The sequence below is a fragment of the Protobothrops mucrosquamatus genome, unplaced genomic scaffold (genome assembly GCF_001527695.2).
Source record: "Protobothrops mucrosquamatus isolate PMUCROS unplaced genomic scaffold, P.Mucros_1.0 scaffold35, whole genome shotgun sequence".
Taxonomy (NCBI): Eukaryota; Metazoa; Chordata; class Lepidosauria; order Squamata; family Viperidae; genus Protobothrops; species Protobothrops mucrosquamatus.
Genome location: NW_015386419.1, coordinates 1877871 through 1898576, shown reverse-complemented (window position 1 = coordinate 1898576; position 20706 = coordinate 1877871). Strand labels below are relative to the sequence as shown.

Sequence of the window (20706 nt, the reverse complement as noted above, 5' to 3'; positions counted from 1 at the left end):
CCATGTGCTGTAAGAGAGAATCTATCTCTATCACTGATGATACTCTAGCCCTCATGGGATGCAAACTATTTGCCTTGCAATCAAATGTGTCTGAAGTGCCCACAGGAAAACTAGACAAATATCAAAGGAAGCATCTAAAAAGGGACTTAATATGAACAGCTAGATGAATATGAGCAAAATCACTGAACTTTAAGACAAGATCATAGGATCGCTCCTTATAATTTTTACAAAATATTGTTATAATTATCAGAAATTTTGTCAATTTCCCAAAGAGCCAACATTTTTCTGTCTGTTTCAAACCTTTCGAATATGTAAAGGATTTAAAATTCAAATGATCCATTCTCCACACATTATTAAATTATTTTCAAAAATGAGTAAGTTACATCGAGAAAGAAGAAAAGTAAGGAGACGCTACTATTTAATTATTCTGACAGAACCAACATTTTCTTCTATTGGATCCTTGGCCACAACTGTCTTCAGTAGCAATTAGGAAACTCTATGTTTTCTTAGAATTTCTACAGTGCAATTATTGAAAAAAATATATAAATCAGAAAGATTCCCAAGAAAAATCTTATAAAAAGGTATCAATTCCTGAACCATTTGGTCTCACCTTCTGAATGTTTGCCTACAATACTCTTAACCTCTCTCTCAATATTCATGTTTCTAGGATTCAGTTGTCACCTTTATTCCCTATTGTTTTTCCTCATTGGTATTCGGGTGATGTATCAAAATAATGTTGCTTTAGGCAAGCAATTATATCTCAATCTCCACTAGCGAATCCTAACAGAAAATCAGAACATTGGTATTCCAAGTAGAACCCTCAGGCATTACAATTCTCTTTTATTGGTTGAAATAAGCCATGGTACATGCACTTATAATGTCTATCTGTATTAAAAAAAAACAGAATTTCTACTTGAGGACATTCATGTACAAAGGCATTTGAAACTAAATCAACATGCTAAATAAAATAGATGTAGGAAAAGCTGTTATGTTCAATTCCCCTCAACAGTTTAAAATGCAGCAAGATAAGGAATGTTTTCTTATCTCTTTCAAAATAGTACTTATTTCTGAGATTTTTGTATGAAATTTGGGAAATTTCATTCTATTCCTCTGGTATAATAATTTTTACTGTAACATTTCTAGCTATGATTTGCATATTTAGTTCATTTTATATGGATATTATTCTTGTTTCATAAAACATTTTAACTAAAGTAACAAAAAAGTTGAAATTTTAAAAATGTGTATCTTAACATCTATGTCTGATGAAATGGACTAGTTTGATAGCAATATTAACAATATATTTGCTAATTCTAAATTGCTTGAAAACTATGTAATATAATATTTAGTAATTAAATAAGTAACAGATATAATAGGGATTCCCTGTGATTAGAATTCTGGAAACTAAAGGTAGTCCTTGAGTTATGATTGTAATGGAGCCTGCTCATTATAGTTGTAAGAACATAATGGTTATAATTTTTAATGTTTTTCGTGATGGTTGTTTAACAACATGGCAGTTGTTAGACAAATGCTGCATTTGTTAAGCAAACCAATGGTCGCTATGGATGTGATTTTGCCCAAAAATGCAAGTAATTACTGGTTTTTAGAAACTGTCGTAAAATGTGGTCACACAACGTTAGGACACAGCAAATGGCCATAAATGCAACTGTGTTGTTTAGCTATTTTCTTCTTATAACTTATTTGCCAATGGTTCTAATGGTAGTAGAAGTAAGGAAAGATTTCTTTATTGAACACAGAATTTAGCAGCCATATCAGACAATTGACAGTCTCTGAGTAGGCAAGGGAGATGTTTGCATTCATTTATGCTTCCTTTAATTCCTTCATCTCTTTTTTATGGTTGGAATGGAATCTTTTCCATGAAGAAAAGTCTTTTCTCATTCTTCCCTTCCCTTCAATTGGTACTTGAATTTTTATTTTTTCAGCATTTTTGCTTTCCTGCCTAGGTAATTCTCCCAAATTAGGCAAAATGTTTTGTACCATTAACAGATGGTTAATTAATATTAACCTCATCAAAATGAGAAATAGTTTTATACTATCATTTTGAAAGGAAATTGCACCTGAGTATACTTTTTTGCGCATGTTTATATGCTGCCATTGCTCAGCAATTATTTCGGAGGACTGGATTTGTCAGAAGGTTGTTGCAATGAAGGGTTTACTCTTCCATATTGAACAATTACACAAAATATGTTAATTGATTTCTGAAACATATAAAAATCCCTCTAAGTATAAAAGTCAGAAAAGGTGCAAAAATGGAGGTATTCCTCAAGCTAATAATTATCTTCTCAAGTCAAGTAAAATACCGTAAATATAGTTTACAGTGGATATTTTAACAAGGCAAAAAAGAAGCACAAGTGAGCATCACAAATTCTAATGTTCCTTCTACAAGTATAACTTTTTATGTGATTTCTTTCTTCTAATTCTTGTCACAGGTAGATCTTGCTTGTCAACTGCCTTGTTTAGTGGCCCTTTGAAGTTATAATCTCACATTTATGACGATGCAGCATCCATACCATCATGTGATTGCCATTCGGGCACTTCATAACTAGTAGATGTTTACAGTCATTGCAACATCCCAAAGTCATGAGATTGCCATTTGGGTGCTACACAATGGACTTGCAACAAACATAATCAATTGGAGAATGTAGCAGTGAAATCGGAAGTTACGGTCATATGATAACTTGCTTTGCAGTCATGGACGATTTGTTTAATGACCGTGACTGAAGGGCTAAACCTATTGTGGTTATGTGATGTTTTACTTAGTGACTGTGGGGTTTAGTGATAGATCTGCCAGTCCCAATTGTGGTCAGTAAGCAAGGACTACCTTTATATACATTGTGTAAATAGCCTCTATGCATAAGAATCATTCCTATACTACAAACTATTAAGATTGGATTTACGCCAATGAATGTTTACTGTTAAAATTATCTACAAAAGGCAAACAATATATTCTGCTGTGTTACTGAGAGGAAAATAATCAATGCCGTGTGCTATCAAAAACTGGCACAGAATACAATGGCTACGATAAGCTTTCTGGGAGGGTCAGCCACTGTGGTTTCTGTTAAATGTTGAACCATGATAGTGAGACCAAAAACTGAGAGGTTATCAAAATCTGCCTTAATTTTAAAATTAAGTGCTACAGACTGCCGAATCAACAGTCATCTTGTAGAAACTGTCACCTACAAGTCAGAGACTTTATATATCCAAGTCATATCCAATTTAATTTCAAATTAGGCTATCACATTCTCAGAGCTAAACTGGGAAGCAAAGCATACATAAAAGACCTAAGAACAGGAATGGTAGAGCTGTCAATTTTAAGTTGACTCATTCATAAAGAAATATGCAAAATTTGGTAAATTCTTATTAAAAATTGAAAGGAAAGCTATTGTCATCTATTTCTATTTTGGGAACCTTGGACTATATGCTGCAGTGTAATTTCAGGTGCTATATTTATTATTTCTTTATTTCCTCCCACAAACTTCCACCTATACTTAATCTCTCTCTTGCTTGTTGGCGCTCTTCCTCCTCCATAGATTCTGTCTTTGGAATACAGCCAGAAATTTCAACATCAAAAAATCAATGAAGGAAAACAAGCCCCTCAAAAAAGCTGTAGTATGTTGAAGCACCATCCACACAAAGTAGTATTCATTTTCAGAGTAGAAGCTTAGCACCCTCACTTCTATCTGAAGCCAGCAACTGGGATATAAGAGCATAGGAGGGGCAAGGCCAGTAATGGGGTGGAAAGGTTTTTAAAAAATAATGAATACTTTGGTTACCATGACGACCATGACAGCTCTCTTCTTTGGCAGAATTCCGACAGTAAGTGAACTGCTTCCTCCCCCATCCCCACCCGTCTTTTTCTTCAAGTGAATATCCTTCAGAAACACATCAGTTCTAAATTCCAAAGATGTAGCTTCCTGTCATTTTATTCTTTTTTTCTGGTCATTTATATATCAATGCCTTGGTATATTTGTTTAATCGGGCATGTTATAATTGTCTCTGAACTAGTTTTAACATTAAGTTTTGCTTAAACAAAAGACGAAGAAGAAAAGAAAAAGAAAATTCAAACACATTTTTTGACAGATGCATTCTAAGAAAGAGAATTTCAGTTATAACAAAATCAAACTGCTACTTAACAGATAGCAATAGTCATTCCTAAAGAAAAAAGATTTAATACTATCTGACAGGGGTTTGGTCTTTGAGTGCTTATACTTTTTAACTGAATCCAAATCTAGTTAAATTGTAAATTAAATTTCACAATGAATAGAAAGAAAGATAAATGATATCATCTCCTGACTAGCATAAAATTGATCACATATAGCTACATGCCTAACCAATTCTCATAACATCTTTGGGTATGCTAATTTTATACCAAACCTTTTATGCAAGATTTTTGAAAGCCTGTTGAAAATTATAGAATGGAAGCAACTTAAAATTTACAAAAGACTTTATCAAGCTAATTATGTTAGTTTTAGTAATGAATTCAAATATTTTTGAATAAAAAGGAGCCTTCAGTGATACTGCAACAATGAGGAAATGGCAATGTAAAGATCCAAAATGACAGCCAAACTCACCACATCTCAGTAATAAGAGAAATGCACAAGCATATTTTTTTAGCCAGAATAATAAAAAGTAAAGAATTATGAAAATTACCAGGTCACATAAAATGGGAATGTATCATATCCTTCTCTGTGGCTGTATGTCATCTAATGAGACCTAAGACACATGCCTCCTTTGCTGGTGCCACTGTCCTTTGAAATGAGTCCCCCCCCCACACACACTTCTGTTCAGATGGCCCAACCCTGTTAGCCTTTCACAGAGCCATGAAGTCTTGACTTTCCTTCTGAACATTGAGATAATTGAGAATTTCACTGAGAAAATGTCTGTCATGCTTAGGCTCAACTAAGTGGATCTGTATAATCATAGTTCACTATTTTGATTTCTATTAGTTTTGACTTTACTTATGTATACAACCCAGAGTCATCTGATCAGTTGGGTGGTCTTCAAAATTCTTTAAATAAATGAATTCTGATACCATAATTATTTACTACTTAATATTTGTTTTATATTGGAATATAAAATATTTGTTTTGAAGATGTAGACTATAATAAAGAAATGTGGCCTTTTAGAGAAATCAGACTACTTATTTTCTTGAGGTCGGATAAAATCCAAGCACATGAATAGTAAATATTGGGCATATGCATGTACAAAGAGACAAGTGAAAATTCTATTTCACAGAGAAAAATATTTCACATGCTGTATCTTTGCCATTTATTATCTTATGCTAAACAATTTCTAATTCATGCTCATCTTTGCTGACTATAATTTTATCAGGTCTTGAAAACATTTCTTCTATTTTCTTTTTATTAGACTGTTCACGTATTATATAACCATTTATACAACTCTGGAATTGGATTTCTTTGCTCTGGGTTGTTTCCAGAATTCCCAATAACTCTAACTATATAAACTATATAAAATCTTCCCTGTACCTCATAAATAGGCCAGGCAAAGAAAGAAAAAAGCAAAGAAGGAGATGCAGATATTTGAAACTGTCTTCTTTATCTAATCATGGAATTTTTAAAAATCGTTTTTCATGCTTTACTTTGGCTTATAATAATTCTGGAAAAGATTTTGCTTGCATTTCAGTATCTAGTTAATCCAAAAGTAAAGTTTTACTAAAACGAATGAAACTTACTTCTGGGTAGACCTGTATAAAAATGCATTGCCTATGAATTTGGTACAAGATGGCTGAAAACAGTTTTTTTTAAGCCTCAAATACTATTCAGTAATAATCTGTCATACAAGGAATCACTCCTCTCTCTTGACATACTGTACATATTATTCTTATTGAATAAACAAGTCTTACAAACCCTTTCCCTACATTATTCCATAATCTTTCTGAAGACAAGGGTTCTTTAGAGTGATCTGCATTAGGCACCAGCATTTTATGTTTCTGGAAGTAAGGATAAAGTAGGATATTTCCTCTTAAAACTCCACATATGCCTTCTAGCAACAGCAGCCACCATTCCCTTCCATCTTGGCTTTTCCTCAAAGAAAACTTCTTTTCAATATTGTTAATTTTGATGCAAGTGTATAATACCCTCGAATTTGCATATAAACATTTGGATTTTACTATGATTTTTCAAGTGTTAATTCCTCTTCTTTACCATCAAATTGGGAGGAAGATCTAGGGTTCCATATGAAGCCTGATGTTTCTCTTAGAATTATAAAAAATATATAAATCAACTGAAGAGAATTAGAAATTTATGGGGGGGGGGTAACTAGTAGAACAAAGTTGGCAGTTTTTCTATTCTTACATATAAGTGAAATATGTGCAAAAGTAAATAAATCAGTATATATTTTAGAACAAATTTAAACCTCCTGACAGGAATAACAGTTGAAAGAGGTGAGGTGGGGGAAAGATAAAGATGCTGTAAGTGCCTAAAAAGTACTAAGTGCTTTATTCTTCTGTAAAAACAGCAAAAGGACATCACTGTGGTTTCCACAAAGATATGGGAACATGATGGTTCAGGGATCTCAGTCTGTAGATTAATCATTTAAAAACAATTTCCTATCATTTTGCATATATTTCTGTTTCAGGCTTTGTGTGTTTGTGGGCCTGTGTGTGTGTGTGTGTGTGTGTGTGTGTGTGTGTGTGTATGTGTATGTGATCAATAGGTACTTTTCTAGAACGGAGTATTTTTCTTCACATTCATCAGGCAATGATATATTTCAGCTTCATGCAGCAGGATAGTATAACTGGTATCAGAAGGATAGTAATTATTGCATACTTCTTGAAATACTATAGATTCTATGAGATAAACTGTCTTTGTTTATAACAAAAATACATTTGCATAAATCCTAAGAGACTACGATCAGATTGTTTGTGAAGCTCCTATTGTGTTCTTCTATTGTAGTAGCTGTGTTTTTTTGGTCCAAGCTCTTATGTTTGAAGTTCTGTTTTTAACTATTTTAACTTTGAAGTGTTGTAAACCACCCAGAATCTTTTGGACTAGGCAAACAATAATAAATTAAGATGATAATAATGATATCTTTCCTATAATTAAAATTTTGGCAAATTCCTTTGGGAATAGAAAATGGTCCTTTTATATAAATTGTGGGTGTATGGGTATATTAGTGCATGTGTGAGTTTATGCATGATGCATCTAACAGTACTATAGAAAAACTATGCACTAATTTGGAAGATAGGAACTGAAATAGTACAATTGCCTAGAATTAAAAAAAAATACAATTGTTTTAATAAGTGAATACACAGGACTTACTTATTTCTGCTGCTTAGCTCATTAAAATCCATAGCAGAATGGAAAAAGATTAACTAAATTTCTTTTACTTAATTTATTCAGTAGAAATTCTTGAAATTTACCATAGATGTCTTAAATAGTTCTCAGCCAATGACTATGAGTGTTCAGCAACACTCTGAAGATACAATACAGCTGAACAAGTAGACTTACTACCAGTCTTAGAAGCTGCAATCATTGCAATATTCCTGTAGTCACATGATAATAATTTAGGTGCTTGGCAACCAGCTCACAATTATGATGGTCGCAGTATCTCATAGTTATTGAATCATCATTTGTGATCTTCACTGTTAGCTTCAGACAAGTAGTCATTGGGAAAGCCAGCAGGAGATCACAAATGGAAATCACAAGATGTTTTGCCTAACAACCACAACTGGAACTGCCGGAACTGCTGTCATAATTTGGTGTGATCATTTAGCCTTGCTTAGTGATGGAGTTCCCAGTCCCAACTGCCGTCATTAACCAAGGACTACCTGTGCCTCATAAATACACACTGTCAACAATTCTATGAAATCGTATGCTGGATAATGATCCCAGTAAAGTTATGTAAGTAATTCTGAGAAATCGCAAATAAGCTGGCACTTAAAAACAGAGACGCTGAGCTCATCAGCAAAGGCTCCAAAATAATACCTTTGTGGGTGCTGTAAAGGGCTGCAAATGTCACCATAAAAAATGTGGTGGAGTATTTCCCAGCATTAACCAGATGGGGAAAGGCCCGTTTAGTATCCCGGTATCGGCGCAGGCACTGGACAAATCTCAGCCAAGCAGGAATGCACTGAACAACCGCACGCACACCATAAGCATAGGTGTTGCAAACATGAACGCCTATAAAAAAAAAAACTCTCAAAAGGTAAGAAATCTCTAGGAAAATGATATTGTGAATTACAGATGAACAATTCCAGTTAATATTCAACAATATAAATCAAATACTTTAAAGTACCCAGGCACGCATAACATATGTGTGTTCAGAGATAAGGGAATATTGGAAAATGTAAACTTAGCAAATAAATACAATTCTTTATTTCCATCCCACCCCATCCCCAGTTAAGATCGTCACCCAGATGGACACATTTAGTACCGTATTTCCCTGAAAATAAGACCTAACTGGAAAATTAGTCCTAATGTGTCTTTTGGAGCAAAAATTAATATAAGACCTGGTCTTATTTTTGGGAAAACACGGTATATATTACTAAAAATTCTCCTTGTCATGCACTTTAATTAAGTGAAATAGTGCATAATAAAGTAACAATTTTTGAACCAAGATACCTCAAATGGGCTAATTTACAGAATGTGTTCAAAATTCAGGAACCATTACTCCCAAGGGAATGAAATATGGGAAACTTAGGCTGCTTAAGGCTGCTTCAGTGGTACTGGCCATTGTTGCACTGCTTGGCTGCCACTGAGGTGACATAATTTTCATTTCCAATGTTTTTTGACAATTTTCTAGCTAATCTTGAAATCCCCCATTCCCTCCCTCATTTCTGATGCTCCGTGCCTGATTCCCATAAAGAAACTCACTGGGGAAAGTGGCAGGAACTCAGAAGTCACTCCTGCTCCCACTATTTTTTTTGCCAGTCCTGGGTCATTCTGTTTCTCCATTTAGGCAAGGAAATATCTTTGAAACAATGACCCAACAGGGCAGGGGTTGTCTAGTGAATAATGACTGCAACTGTATGGTTGCATTGAATAAATAAAGCTTAAGTTGTCTTAAACACACAGTATGCACCAATTTATATGGCAGTTACAAAATCTCTTCTCACTGACATACCTGGATCTTCCAGCAATGCATCTTTAGCTTTCCACTGGAGCTCAAAGCTATAGAAACAGATCATGTATTCAAGGTCCATAAGTATTACAGCCAGACTATTAAGCTGGTCAGCGAGCCAAAAATCTGCGAAACCCACCTTATGGAAGGGGGCAGTGAATACCCGGAACTACACACAAACAAAAGATTCAAATGGTAAAACTGCATTACAAAAATTATTCTATCATTTGTAGAAACTAAAAGAATTCTCAGTGCAATTTTATGTAAATAGCATGTTTAATTATTATGAGCTTGTTTGTCCTAATGCACAGTACGCAACGATCACTAGTTTTAGTATGTATGACCAAAGATAGTGGACTGAGGGAGGTGATGTATCTAACTTTTAAAGTGCTTTGCTTACCTTCGCTATTTACTAAATTTTTAAAAAACATAGTAAGTTTGTAGATAATATTGAACTGGGAATTTGTATTCAAATTTTGTTTTACATTTATTATAATAGGCATTCAAATTAAAACTGTATTATTATTGAGAGTTTTGTGATTAATTTCAATGGGAAAACGGTTCAGTAATATTACAGTATTAATTGACATTAACAATTTTATAAAGCATCAAGTTTAGGAAAACTGTTTAGTACTAAAGATCACAGTGGTGGAAATGTTTGCTTTTGTACACTATTGCAACCTTAGTGGAAGAAATAGTAAAAACAGATGCTTTTCCATCTCAGTCCATTCCACGTTGAGCTATATGTTTCTCAAACTAGGACATTTCATGCTCCATTTATTTTGGATTATAGTTCTTCCTGCATGGTTATTTACAATATCAACATTCAAATGCTAAAATGGTAACACCAAGATCTATACAATACAAACAAGCAAAGGACAGAGGATTATTTATTGGATTTTTATCCCATCTCTTTATTTTATAAGCAACTCAAGGTAGCAAAAATACATTATTCCTTCCTCCTCTATTTTCTCCACAACAACAATCTTGTGAGGTGAGTTGGGCTGACAGAGAGTTACTGACCCAAAGTCACCCAGCCAGCTTTCATGCCTGAAGTGGGACTAGAGTTCACCGTCTCGGGGTTTCTAGGCCAATACTTTAATCACTAGGCCAAACTGGAGTTTTTGCTGGTGATATTTTAGATACCACACATATCTTTTAAATTCCTCCAGTCATAACTAGACCTACTTTGCCAAAATATAATTACAAAAAAATTTATCCAGAAACTCTGGCTTTTGTGCTGTTTGGTAGAAATCATTCTTTTCAAAGTATATACAGGTTTAACCTATAGAAATCTTATAGAAATAACAGCGATTTGATTTACAGATTAAATCACATAAAATGAGGCAACAACAGTATAAAATCGCCTAATGCTTGGAAAATATACATTTCTTTATGAATCCAGAAGCTTAGCTAGTTGGATCAAGTTCAAAATGAAAAGGAGCAGAGTATTCATGATGAATGATGAAGCATTGCAGTCACTGAGACTGTACACATTTATACAGATTAAGCTACATTGTACATCATTTTGAATTTTGTAATTGTAAAGAACAACTGATGATTTCATAATTCTCCTTATTCACCTCCTTCAATTGTTTCTCCTTCTGCCTATTATATACGGGTTTTGCTGAAATAACAGTTGCATCAAATTTCAGTTCCCCATTGATTTCAAATCAGCTAATTTCAGTATGAATGTTACTTAACAATGTTATGAATATTAAGCTAGAATTCAGTGATTCATTCATTCTGCTCTTTAAAGAGCGGAGTCAAATGCTACAAGAGAATGAGTGAGCAAAGCAGCACTCTCAGTGTTGGAAAATATAGGATACAGTAGAACGGTACGATACTTAAAGCAGTAATGAGAAGTCATATCTATTACTGATGTTTATATTTTGGATATAAGAACAAAATATAATGGTTACATTTTTATGATCAAGACACAATTATTCAAAGAGTAACACTGACAATGGGATGGTTATGAAATGCCAGTGTACATTGCAATCACTTATATTAAAAAGCATAGTACGTAAAATAGAAGAATTCACAGTACATCTGATCAGTTGTTATCTAAAATGATACTTATTTCAGCAATGGAGATAGAACTATTATATTCCAAAAATAATGCAATGATTTTACTATCAAACACATAGTTATGGGACTTCTGTCAAGTTTTGCTGTGCATCATATGGATATCACTGACTAAATTTACTGTACAAATTGCCTATGGATAAGCAATGTAGCCAGTCCATTTAACTAAATCTGAGAATATTTAATTATAATATTTTTGACAGGAAGAGTGTTGAGATTGTCAGTTGCTGATGGATTTTAACTAGATCTTGACTTACCAAGAGTTTAAGCAGCCAAAATCGAGACTTGTAGTAAAAGGTTTTTGTAGGATTGATAAGGAACAGCAGCATAAATCCATACAAGATAAGTGGGTTTGCCTGCATATGAAATCCAGTGCTGTCTCCATATATGCATGCCAGCAGACTCAGACACCATAGCGTTCCAAGGAATCCAGCAATCTAGAAAGATTACATTTTTAAATGCAAATTTAGCAGTTATGTGCAGATAAAGCAGGACACAAAATATATTAGGAATATCATACTTCAGTATTACATTATTTATTAATATATTTTCAGCTCCAACTCAAATTCTAAGTTAAAAGTTTTAAACTCTGATATCATTTAGGACTAGACTATATTTATTTATTTATTTATTTATTTATTTTATTAAATGTATATCTTGCCCATCTCAATGTTGCTATCTATCTCACTCATAAGGCGACTCTACAGGTAGTTTCAACTTACAACTGATCATTTAGTGACTGTTCAAAGTTACAGCAGATGTCCCTAGAACAGTGGTGGTGAACCTATGGCATGGGTGCCAGAGGCAGCATTCAAAGCCCTCTCTGTGGGCACGCGTGCCGTTGCCCCAATCCTAGGCCTTCAGCTGGGTTTTATAAAACCTTTTCGCTTTAGGCCTCCGCTGCCGTGTGCAAAAAAAAAAAAAAAAGGTTCAATCAATCAGTCAATTTCAACTTCTTGTGGGGAAATAAAAGATCTTGCAAAGTTGGAATTGATTGATTGAACCTTTTAGTCCCACCCAGTCTGCCGTTACCAACACAGCCACGCCCACCCAATAGGCCACACACCCCAATTGGCCATACTCACCCAATGGGCCACACCCACCCGGCACCCAACGATGCATAAGTGGGTTTTGGGTTGCAGTTTGGGCACTCGGTCTTTAAAAGGTTCGCCATCACTACCCTAGAACTACATTTTAGGCACTTGGCAACTGGTCCACATTTATGAATCTTTGCAGTGTACCACAATTTTCAGCATTTTTGCCAGAAACTGGTGTTTACTTTGGTTTCTAGCAAAAAAATGCCCATTGGCTAAAATGGGTTCATTTAACAACCACACTATTCACTTAACAGCCACTACAAAAAGAGTGTATAATTGGCAGTCACATGGTGACTCACATAATGACTGCCATGATTTACTGCCATTATTTCAGGCTCTATTACAGTCGTAAATTGAGGATTACCTCTGTATGGAAAATGTCTTCATTCATCGATACTAACACAACACTTTGCATAACAATTCTCACTCTTCCACTTAAATTTCAGTAGATAAGTGCAAGTTATTTTAGATTATAGCAGACGTGTACCTATAGAATGCCCTTTCAAGAAAGTATTAGCTCACTTCTGCTGATATAAAGGCCTTTTTAAAAAAGAATTTTAATGACAATCCATTACATATTTAATACTTCCAAAAGAGAAAGGGAAGATAGTAATAATATTTCTATTATTATACTGTAAGCCAGGGCTTTTCAACCGGTGGTACGCGTACCACCGGTGGTACTTTGGCACATGGAAGTGGTACGTGACCTTACTAGACAAGTGTAGCAGGGGAGGAGAATGAGCTGAAGCGATCCAAGCCTGAGAGAGAGGCAGCTGGAGCTGCAGGACAAATGTAATTAGCTTTACCCCCTTATCTTGAGTTTGTCTATGGCTTTTAGCAAGTTTTCTTTGTAGGTAAACAGGCTTAATTTAAGGTTATCACATTTCGCAATTGTGGAGCCTTTTAGGCTCAGGTTGCTATATTGTTTAAAACTGAGACCGCCTGAGGCAGCTTAAAGAAAAAAAACTGGACTTTAGTGTTTCTTTATTCTGGGAGGCTTTTGTGAGCCTTTCTTGCTTTGCACTTCATTCCTGTGTCTTTAAGGGTACAGTGAAGGGACTGGGTTGTGTGTGTGTGCATTCTTACTACACTGTGGAAGGAGAGCTCAGAAGGCAGGGAGGAAGAAGGGCCGATCAGCCAGCTGGTAGTGGTGCATATTAATAAATATGGATAAATTCATCATACATTTGTCAGTGCAAAGGGAAAGTGATTCAGCAAAGGAACAGCCACCGAAGAAATTAAAACTGGTACTTTTTTACTTTTTTTCTACAGTTTGTAATATTTTATTAGATTATAGAATAAAATACAAAAATACAAAAGCAAATAGTAGGACACAGTGGAGAGGAAAAAGGAGGGAAAGTGAGTGGGAGAAGGGAAAAAGAACAGACTTCCTCTGTTGCAGTAGAAGGAAGCATTAACATTGAACCTCAACTTTTTACTTTTCCATATTGTAAATTAGCCATTTCTATAACAACAAATGAATCTAATCAGTAAAACCCAAAATCCCCCCCCCTTTTTTTTTTTAGTCATCAAGTTTTTGACACCTTGCTAAGCACTGGTGGTACTCAAATATTGTATGTCCTGAAAGTGGTACAATCTGTGAAAAGGTTGAAAACCCTGCTGTAAGTCACCCAAAGTCACTGGATACTATATGGGCAGCAAATAAATTTTACATATAAACAAAAACGATTTTCGGTCATAGCCAATATTTAAATCACAACACAAAAAAACTATGTGCATAGAATTCTGTGGCCAGATGCTGAACTACCTAGTTAGTATGGCCAGTGTGAGATGCTTCCATTTTAAAGAAAAATCTTAGAAAAATTCTTCACAATAATTAAAACAAACAAACAAACAAACAATACATTTAGCTAGAATCTGTGCAACTGAATTAAAGAGGTCCTGCTTTTCAAAATAAGTACAGGCGCATGTAAAGCTCCTTAAGTTATAGAACTTACCTCAAAAAGATGCTGATGGGACAAATTACTGCGGGGATTGAGCTCAAAGATGAGAACATGATTCACTCCAGCTTGCCTCCAGCCGTACGTGTTGATGCCAAGGAGAAAAAGGAATTCTATCAGAAGAAAGCCCCCTCGATAGATTCTTATCAGTGGCCACACATTTGATCCTTTCATTTTAAACACACCTATCAAGGAAAAGATGCAAATCAAACTTATACAAAATGAACAACCTACTAGAGATAATTAAGGTACATTTTCTTTATAATAAAGGACATATTCTTTTCTCTGTACTTAAAATTCTGCAATAAATGTATTTAAAAGTCATACTTGCTTAAATTCAGCAATTATGTTCCCTTTCTGATCAGAACAGAGTCAGCTGACCCTCCATATTTGCTGATCTACACTTCCCAGCAGGCTGGCCCAACCTGTGAAACTGTGATGAATGCTGGGAATTATATTTCAGCAATATATGAAAAGTTTCAGCAGATAGTAACACCTGTCTGATCTTGTCTGAATTTAGAAGGTAAATAGGAGCAGGCCTTGGTGCTATGGTGGGAAACCACCAAGGAACACCAGGGTAACAGTAATGGCAAACCATTTCCATACTGTTGAAGAAATTAACATATCTGTGTCTGTGAAATCCCCAGGAGTGTGCTTGAAGTTCTCTTTATCTTTTGATCTAAAGACTACAGCTTCTTTATCTAGGTGTACATAGAGCAAGTTTCATTATCCTGATAGAAACTTGAAGGTGACTCAGACATGATTCTTTCTTTTCCATTTTACTACAATATGTACACTAGTCCTAGCTGCTATACGTAAACAAAATGCTTTATATGGCCATTTCAATGCAAGCACCAGCTGTCAAGCATCAGCACAAGGATATAAAAATTCCTTCCCTTTGATGTTCCCTAGCAGTTGATACTGAGAAGCATGTAACCTTTGAAGACAGACATTCCATACAATCCACATCATTAGTTGATACTGATATAGTCTCTCCATTTTTGTAGCCAACCAAGATAATTCCAATTACTATCATATGGCTGTAAACCAAAGCTTGTTGATATTCCACATTTATTATTTTTATAAATAACTCAAGACAGCAAACATACATAATACTCCTTTCTCCTCTTATTTTCCCCACAACAAACCTGTGAGGTAGATTAGGCCGAGAGTGAATGACTGGCCCAAAGTCACCCAGCTGACCTTCACGCCTAAGGTGAGACTAGAATTCAAGTCTCTCAGTTTCTAACCTGATGCCTTAACCCAGACATGTCAAACTCACGACATCACATGACGTCGCGAAACGTATCGGGACGGTTTTGCCATTGCCGGCATTGGGGTGGATACGGCTTCCAGATGACGCATCCGGCCCATGGGCCAGCAGTTTGACACCCCTGCCTTAACCAGTAGACCAAATTGGCTCTCATTATGCATTTCTACCTAATAATCTGTTTTCTTTGATGACCTCAAGTTGTAGTATTAGGAGAGAGAAAACTGTTTGCTCCCTTTCTTCATTTCATTTATATATTTACTTATTTATTTATCACCACAATCTATATGGACTCATTGCAATCAATAACAACAGCAACTACATTATTTAAAAATAATAGGAATGCTGATGAAAGATCATAACTAAATGCCCCTTATTTATTTATTTATTTATTTATTTATTTATTTATTTAACATATCAATAATTTAATTACAAAATATATGCCATACAAAGTGATTTAGTAATTTGATTGCAGTTTTTTAGGTGAAGGATAGTACTAGGTAAGTACTAAAGTAAAGCAAATGCGACAATACAGGAGAAACAATTGATAATGTGAATTTATTGGGAGGGAAAAAAAGTTAAAGAGAGGATGATCTCAGAAAAATCTAAGAAAAAATATTTTAATTTTTTTTCGAAGAACAAGCACATGGCTTAGCAAGTAATATAAGGCAAAATGTTTGGGATAATAGTTAAAAATGCTATTTTGGAAAGAGAATGTTCTGCTTTTGTCAGCTGGCAATGACTATGTATCTTATAGTTCCTGGAAATATCTGAAATAAAGATATAATAAATAACTTGATTAATTGCCCTAAAAATACTCTGGCAATTTTGGACAATTTCCAGGAAATCATGCGGCAATATGGAGCATGTTATGTTTGGTCTAATTCCTATCACTCCAACCATCATGGCCCATAGCAAGGGGTTGTGTTAGAGCAGGGGGCCTCAACCCCCAGTCAGTGGGGATCAACTGGGTTGTGCAAACACGCGAAGCTCCCTCCATGGAATGCAGGCAGCACATGAAACCATACCCCCTTGGGTCCATGGAAAAACCTCTCTTTCCATGGATCCCTGGTGTCCAAAAGGTTGGAGGCCGCTGATCTAGACTAAAGGATACCAGGAGTTAAATTCTTAAAACTTTGCTTATAATTACAACACACATCTTGCCAGAAATAGCATCCTATATCTTAGGTATGATACCATAAGCATAGGAGAGTATGCCTAATAAAGCTACTCTTGAAACTTTGTTTTTTTTAATTTATGTAAACTCTAATTATTTTAGATTCATTTAAGCTATTTTCTTTTCTTTTCTATCTTATCTATTCTTTCTTTGTAATAGAGCCTATCTAAAATTTACTTCTAAACAAGCACTCATAGGATTGCTATCTAAATGGTAAGAGCCACAAAGGAAATAGAAGAAATTCTCTATGTCTCTTTATAAGCTTTTATTTCTCTATGAGCTCATGAAAAACAGCCAGATTTTTAAAAAGCAGCTATAAGTGAGAAGATTGCTATATAGTTGAATTAATTAGTGCCATTGTAGATTTCTCATGACTGGCATAAGCTGTCCCTTGAACCTTTTAATACTACTTCAATCAGAACATTTTAAACAGTAGTAAAAAATAATTGATCTTCTGTATATTTTTAGATCTATATTGCCAAGTAGATTATATTAAGTCTCCGTGAAAGATAAATGAACATAATTCCAGCCTTGGAAAGATAAGGAATATTCAGAATATTCAGCATGGGTTATTGTACATATGGTGATGATTATAAATTAGAAAAAACAAAAGAACTGAGAACACTTCAAATTCTTGTCTAATGACTCTCTCTCAGCTTTTCAAATACAGCGGCAGACATAAGTAGCAATTTGACATGAGGAACACACTATCTTTCAACTCTACCAAAATATAGAAGGTAATCTCATGACATAAAAATAAATCAAGAGGCCAAAAAAGGCAAAGTGTAAAATAGATTATTTCAAATATTTTTAAATATGAGTGACAAGTTGTGACACAGACAAAATTCTTATATATCTTATGTGATTATTATTTAGAAGAGATGATCAAAAAATCAAAAGAAAAACAATTGTGTCCCAAATCCTACATGGTGATATCAAAATCTAATGCCAGATACAAATATTCTTGAAATGAATGGGAACAATGACCACACAAAAAAGAGGGAAACAAATGGAAAATTTCCAAAGATGTATCATTTGATTTCAAAATGGGAACCAGATCCCTATGAAATAAATAAATAAATAAATAAAGCAAAATGCTTGGTATTCATTTGAAACTGCTAGAATGCATATCATTATAATAAGGGGAAAAATCAGCCCCAGAGGATGCCAGCATATTTAATAAGCAGAACAAAAACAGCTATAAAGACCAGGAAGTATTGTTTTGTAAAATGGACATCTTGCTAAAACGAAGAGAGAGAAGTGGAATATATGATCTAGTCCAGGGCTTTTCAATCTTTTCACCCATTGTACCACTTTTAGGATAAGGCAATATCCGAGTACCACCAATCACCTAGCAAACTGACCAAAAAAAGAGGAAAAAATGATAAAATATAGGTAGTCCTCGACTTACAACAATTCGGTTAGTGACTGTTCGAAGTTACAACGGCACTGAAAAAAGTGACTTATGACCATTTTTTACACTTATGATTGTTGCAGCATCCCCAGGGTCATGTGATTTACATTCGGATGCTTGGCACAGTGTCCCAGACTCATGTGATCACCTTTTGCAACTTTTTGACGAGCAAAGTCAATTGCCGGGGGGGGGGGGGGGCATGGCCAGCTCATCACTCAGGTTGCAGGGCACCTATGGGGGGTACAGGTGGGGCTGTGCGGGGATCCGTGGGACTGGGGTAGGCGCCTTCCTTCTCTCCCTCCCTCTCATTGTCCCTTCCTTCCTTCCCTCCCTTTGTCCCTCCCTTCCCTCCCTCCCTCATTTTCCCTCCCTCCCTTCCTTCCCTCCCTCTCATTGTCCCTCCCTTCCTTCCTTCCTTTCTTCCTTCCTTCCTTCCTTCCTTCCTTCCTTCCTTCCCTCCCTCCCTCCCTGCCCAGGAAGGGACAAGAGGATGGGGACAAGCCGCCAGCGTGGCTGGTGGCTGTGCTGCCGGTGGCCATGGCTTGAAAGGCCACTGTAAATTGCTGGACAAGAGCCGCACAGCCATGAGAGCAGAGTGGCGGGAAGATATTTGTAATGAAGGAGGAAGAAAAACAGGCATCCCCTGAAGGAGATCAGCAAATGGCCCTCACCCTCTTCACACACCCATGGACTCCGGGGGAGGGGATGCTGCAAGCGGCATGGGAGTCCACAATACCTGCGCTATGCCACCCAGACCCCAGCCTGGTTTCAGCAGGGAATGGTGCATTTTCCTCACCGCGCAGAGCGGCTGAGCCAAGCGCCTCTGCCTCTGCACACGCACAGGCAGGTTCGGCATGTCGCCGGTTCACCTCACCCGGCCACTCCGTGCGGTTCACCTCGCTTGGCTCAGCCGCTCTGCACAGTGAGGAGAATGCGCTGCTGCCTGCCGAAACCAGGAGGGAAATGAGCTGAACTGGTGGCAACACCACACAAGCCTGAGCAAGAGATGGCTGGAGCTGCAGGGCTGTCAGTGCTCAGCAGAAGCACCAGGATCAGCACCAGGCTCTAGCTAATTGGTGCTTCTTCTGATTGGCGCTTCTTTTTGGGGGGTCAGCAGAAGCACCAGGATCAGCATCGGATTCCAGCTCTTTCCTTCGCGGGGAAGGGGGCGGGAGGGGGGATGAGGCTTCCACGTTCCTCAAATCTGGGGCAAAACAAAGCAATGGGAACTAGAAGTTGCCAATCGCCTGGCCGACAGTGGCAGGCTTGGCTGCGCTGTGTTGGAAGCGTAAGGCAGCGGTGCCCTGAAAATGGACTAGAAGAAAAGCAGAGCAGAAGGGAAATCTGAAACCATCCCCCCAAAAAATTAAAAACCCACCTCCAGATAGCCCTTTCCTCTCCTTTCTGAACATGAGGATTTGATCCCGAGAAGCCACCGCCTGGCCATCTACTGAAGGAGCTTGGGAGGAGCAGAGCCCCGGGACCTTCGCCCCTCGGGCTGCCTGGATTCGGGAATGGCTCGTGCAGCGCAGAGACCTCTTCCCGGGGCTTGCAATGGCTCTTCCTGGCCGCCCTGATGCTCTCCTGTGACGGTGAGGGGGCAGCGAGAGGAGGGGGCTCCGCCTGCTATGGGGGCTTCAACCTGTACTTAATTTTGGACAAGTAAGTGGCCGGGTGTCGTGGCAGCTGTGCGGGACAAGGCCGGGCTGCGCGGGGCACTTCATTTCGGGAAGGGGTGCAGCAGCCCTGGAAGTTTTTCAAAACTCCGCAGCAGTTTTTTCCCCTTTGCTTTGGGTGCCCAATTTGGACAAAAAACACCTGGCGGATGCCGTGTTCCTCTTTCCTCCGGAGAAGATCGAAGGAAAAAGTTTGGCTCCTTCGCTGGTTTCTCTTTTTGCAACGTTGCTTTTTGGGGGGGGGAGTTTAGCAAAGAGCAGCTGTCAGCTTTGGCCTATTTGGTTAGATTTACAAATGCCCGTTTCCAAAGTAAATACCTCGCTCGGCTTCCCTCATGGGATGCAATTCCTGTGGAGCAACCGTTTAAGACAGGGGTGGGGAACCTTGGCTCTTTTATGACTTGTGGACTTCAACTCCCAGAATTCCTGAGCCAGCCATGCTGAGGGGAAAGGGAGAGGTTTCCAAGCTGAGCCATGTTGGCTCAGGAATTCTGGGAGTTGAAGTCCACAAGTCATAAAAGATCCAAGGTTCCCCACCCCTGGTTTAAGATCTCTGAACTCCGGAGTCAATTCGAAACTTGCTCCATAGCAGTGATGGATTATTGATTCAATCAATAATTAGAAGTTAGCATCTACATACCCATGAAAAAGAAATATCTTTGGGAAATGTTAAACAGGCAGGAACAATAGGAAAAGAGGTAGAAAACCTAGCCCCAGAAACCAACTATTACAAATTCGAAAGGCTGCTCCAAAAGAAACATCCATTTCCCTTCTCTTAGAAAAGTCAAGCTGAAAAATAAAAGTACCAGAGAAGAGGGTTTTTCCCCTCTTTCTCTCTCTTTCTCTCTCTCTCCTCTCTCTTCCTCCCCCCCCCTCCTCAGTTAATAGCCTCAGGCAGACAGCCAAGAAACACTAAGCAAAAGA

General features: G+C 37.1%; 1 protein-coding gene across 2 annotated transcripts in view; it reads right to left on the bottom strand.

The window, feature by feature from the left end:
- XPR1 (xenotropic and polytropic retrovirus receptor 1) overlaps nt 1-20706 on the bottom strand; it is an 84610-nt gene that overhangs the window by 16634 nt on the left and 47270 nt on the right. The window contains exons 8-11 of one of the 2 annotated variants that reach the window (XM_015811273.1): nt 14243-14430; nt 11445-11624; nt 9103-9268; nt 7965-8159 (exon numbers count right to left, since the gene is read on the bottom strand). In XM_015811273.1, coding sequence (XP_015666759.1) covers nt 7965-8159; nt 9103-9268; nt 11445-11624; nt 14243-14430 — 729 coding nt within the window. Of the gene's footprint in view, nt 1-3686; nt 3699-7964; nt 8160-9102; nt 9269-11444; nt 11625-14242; nt 14431-20706 lie in introns of both variants that reach the window. The other variant, XM_015811274.1, reaches the window with a different exon arrangement.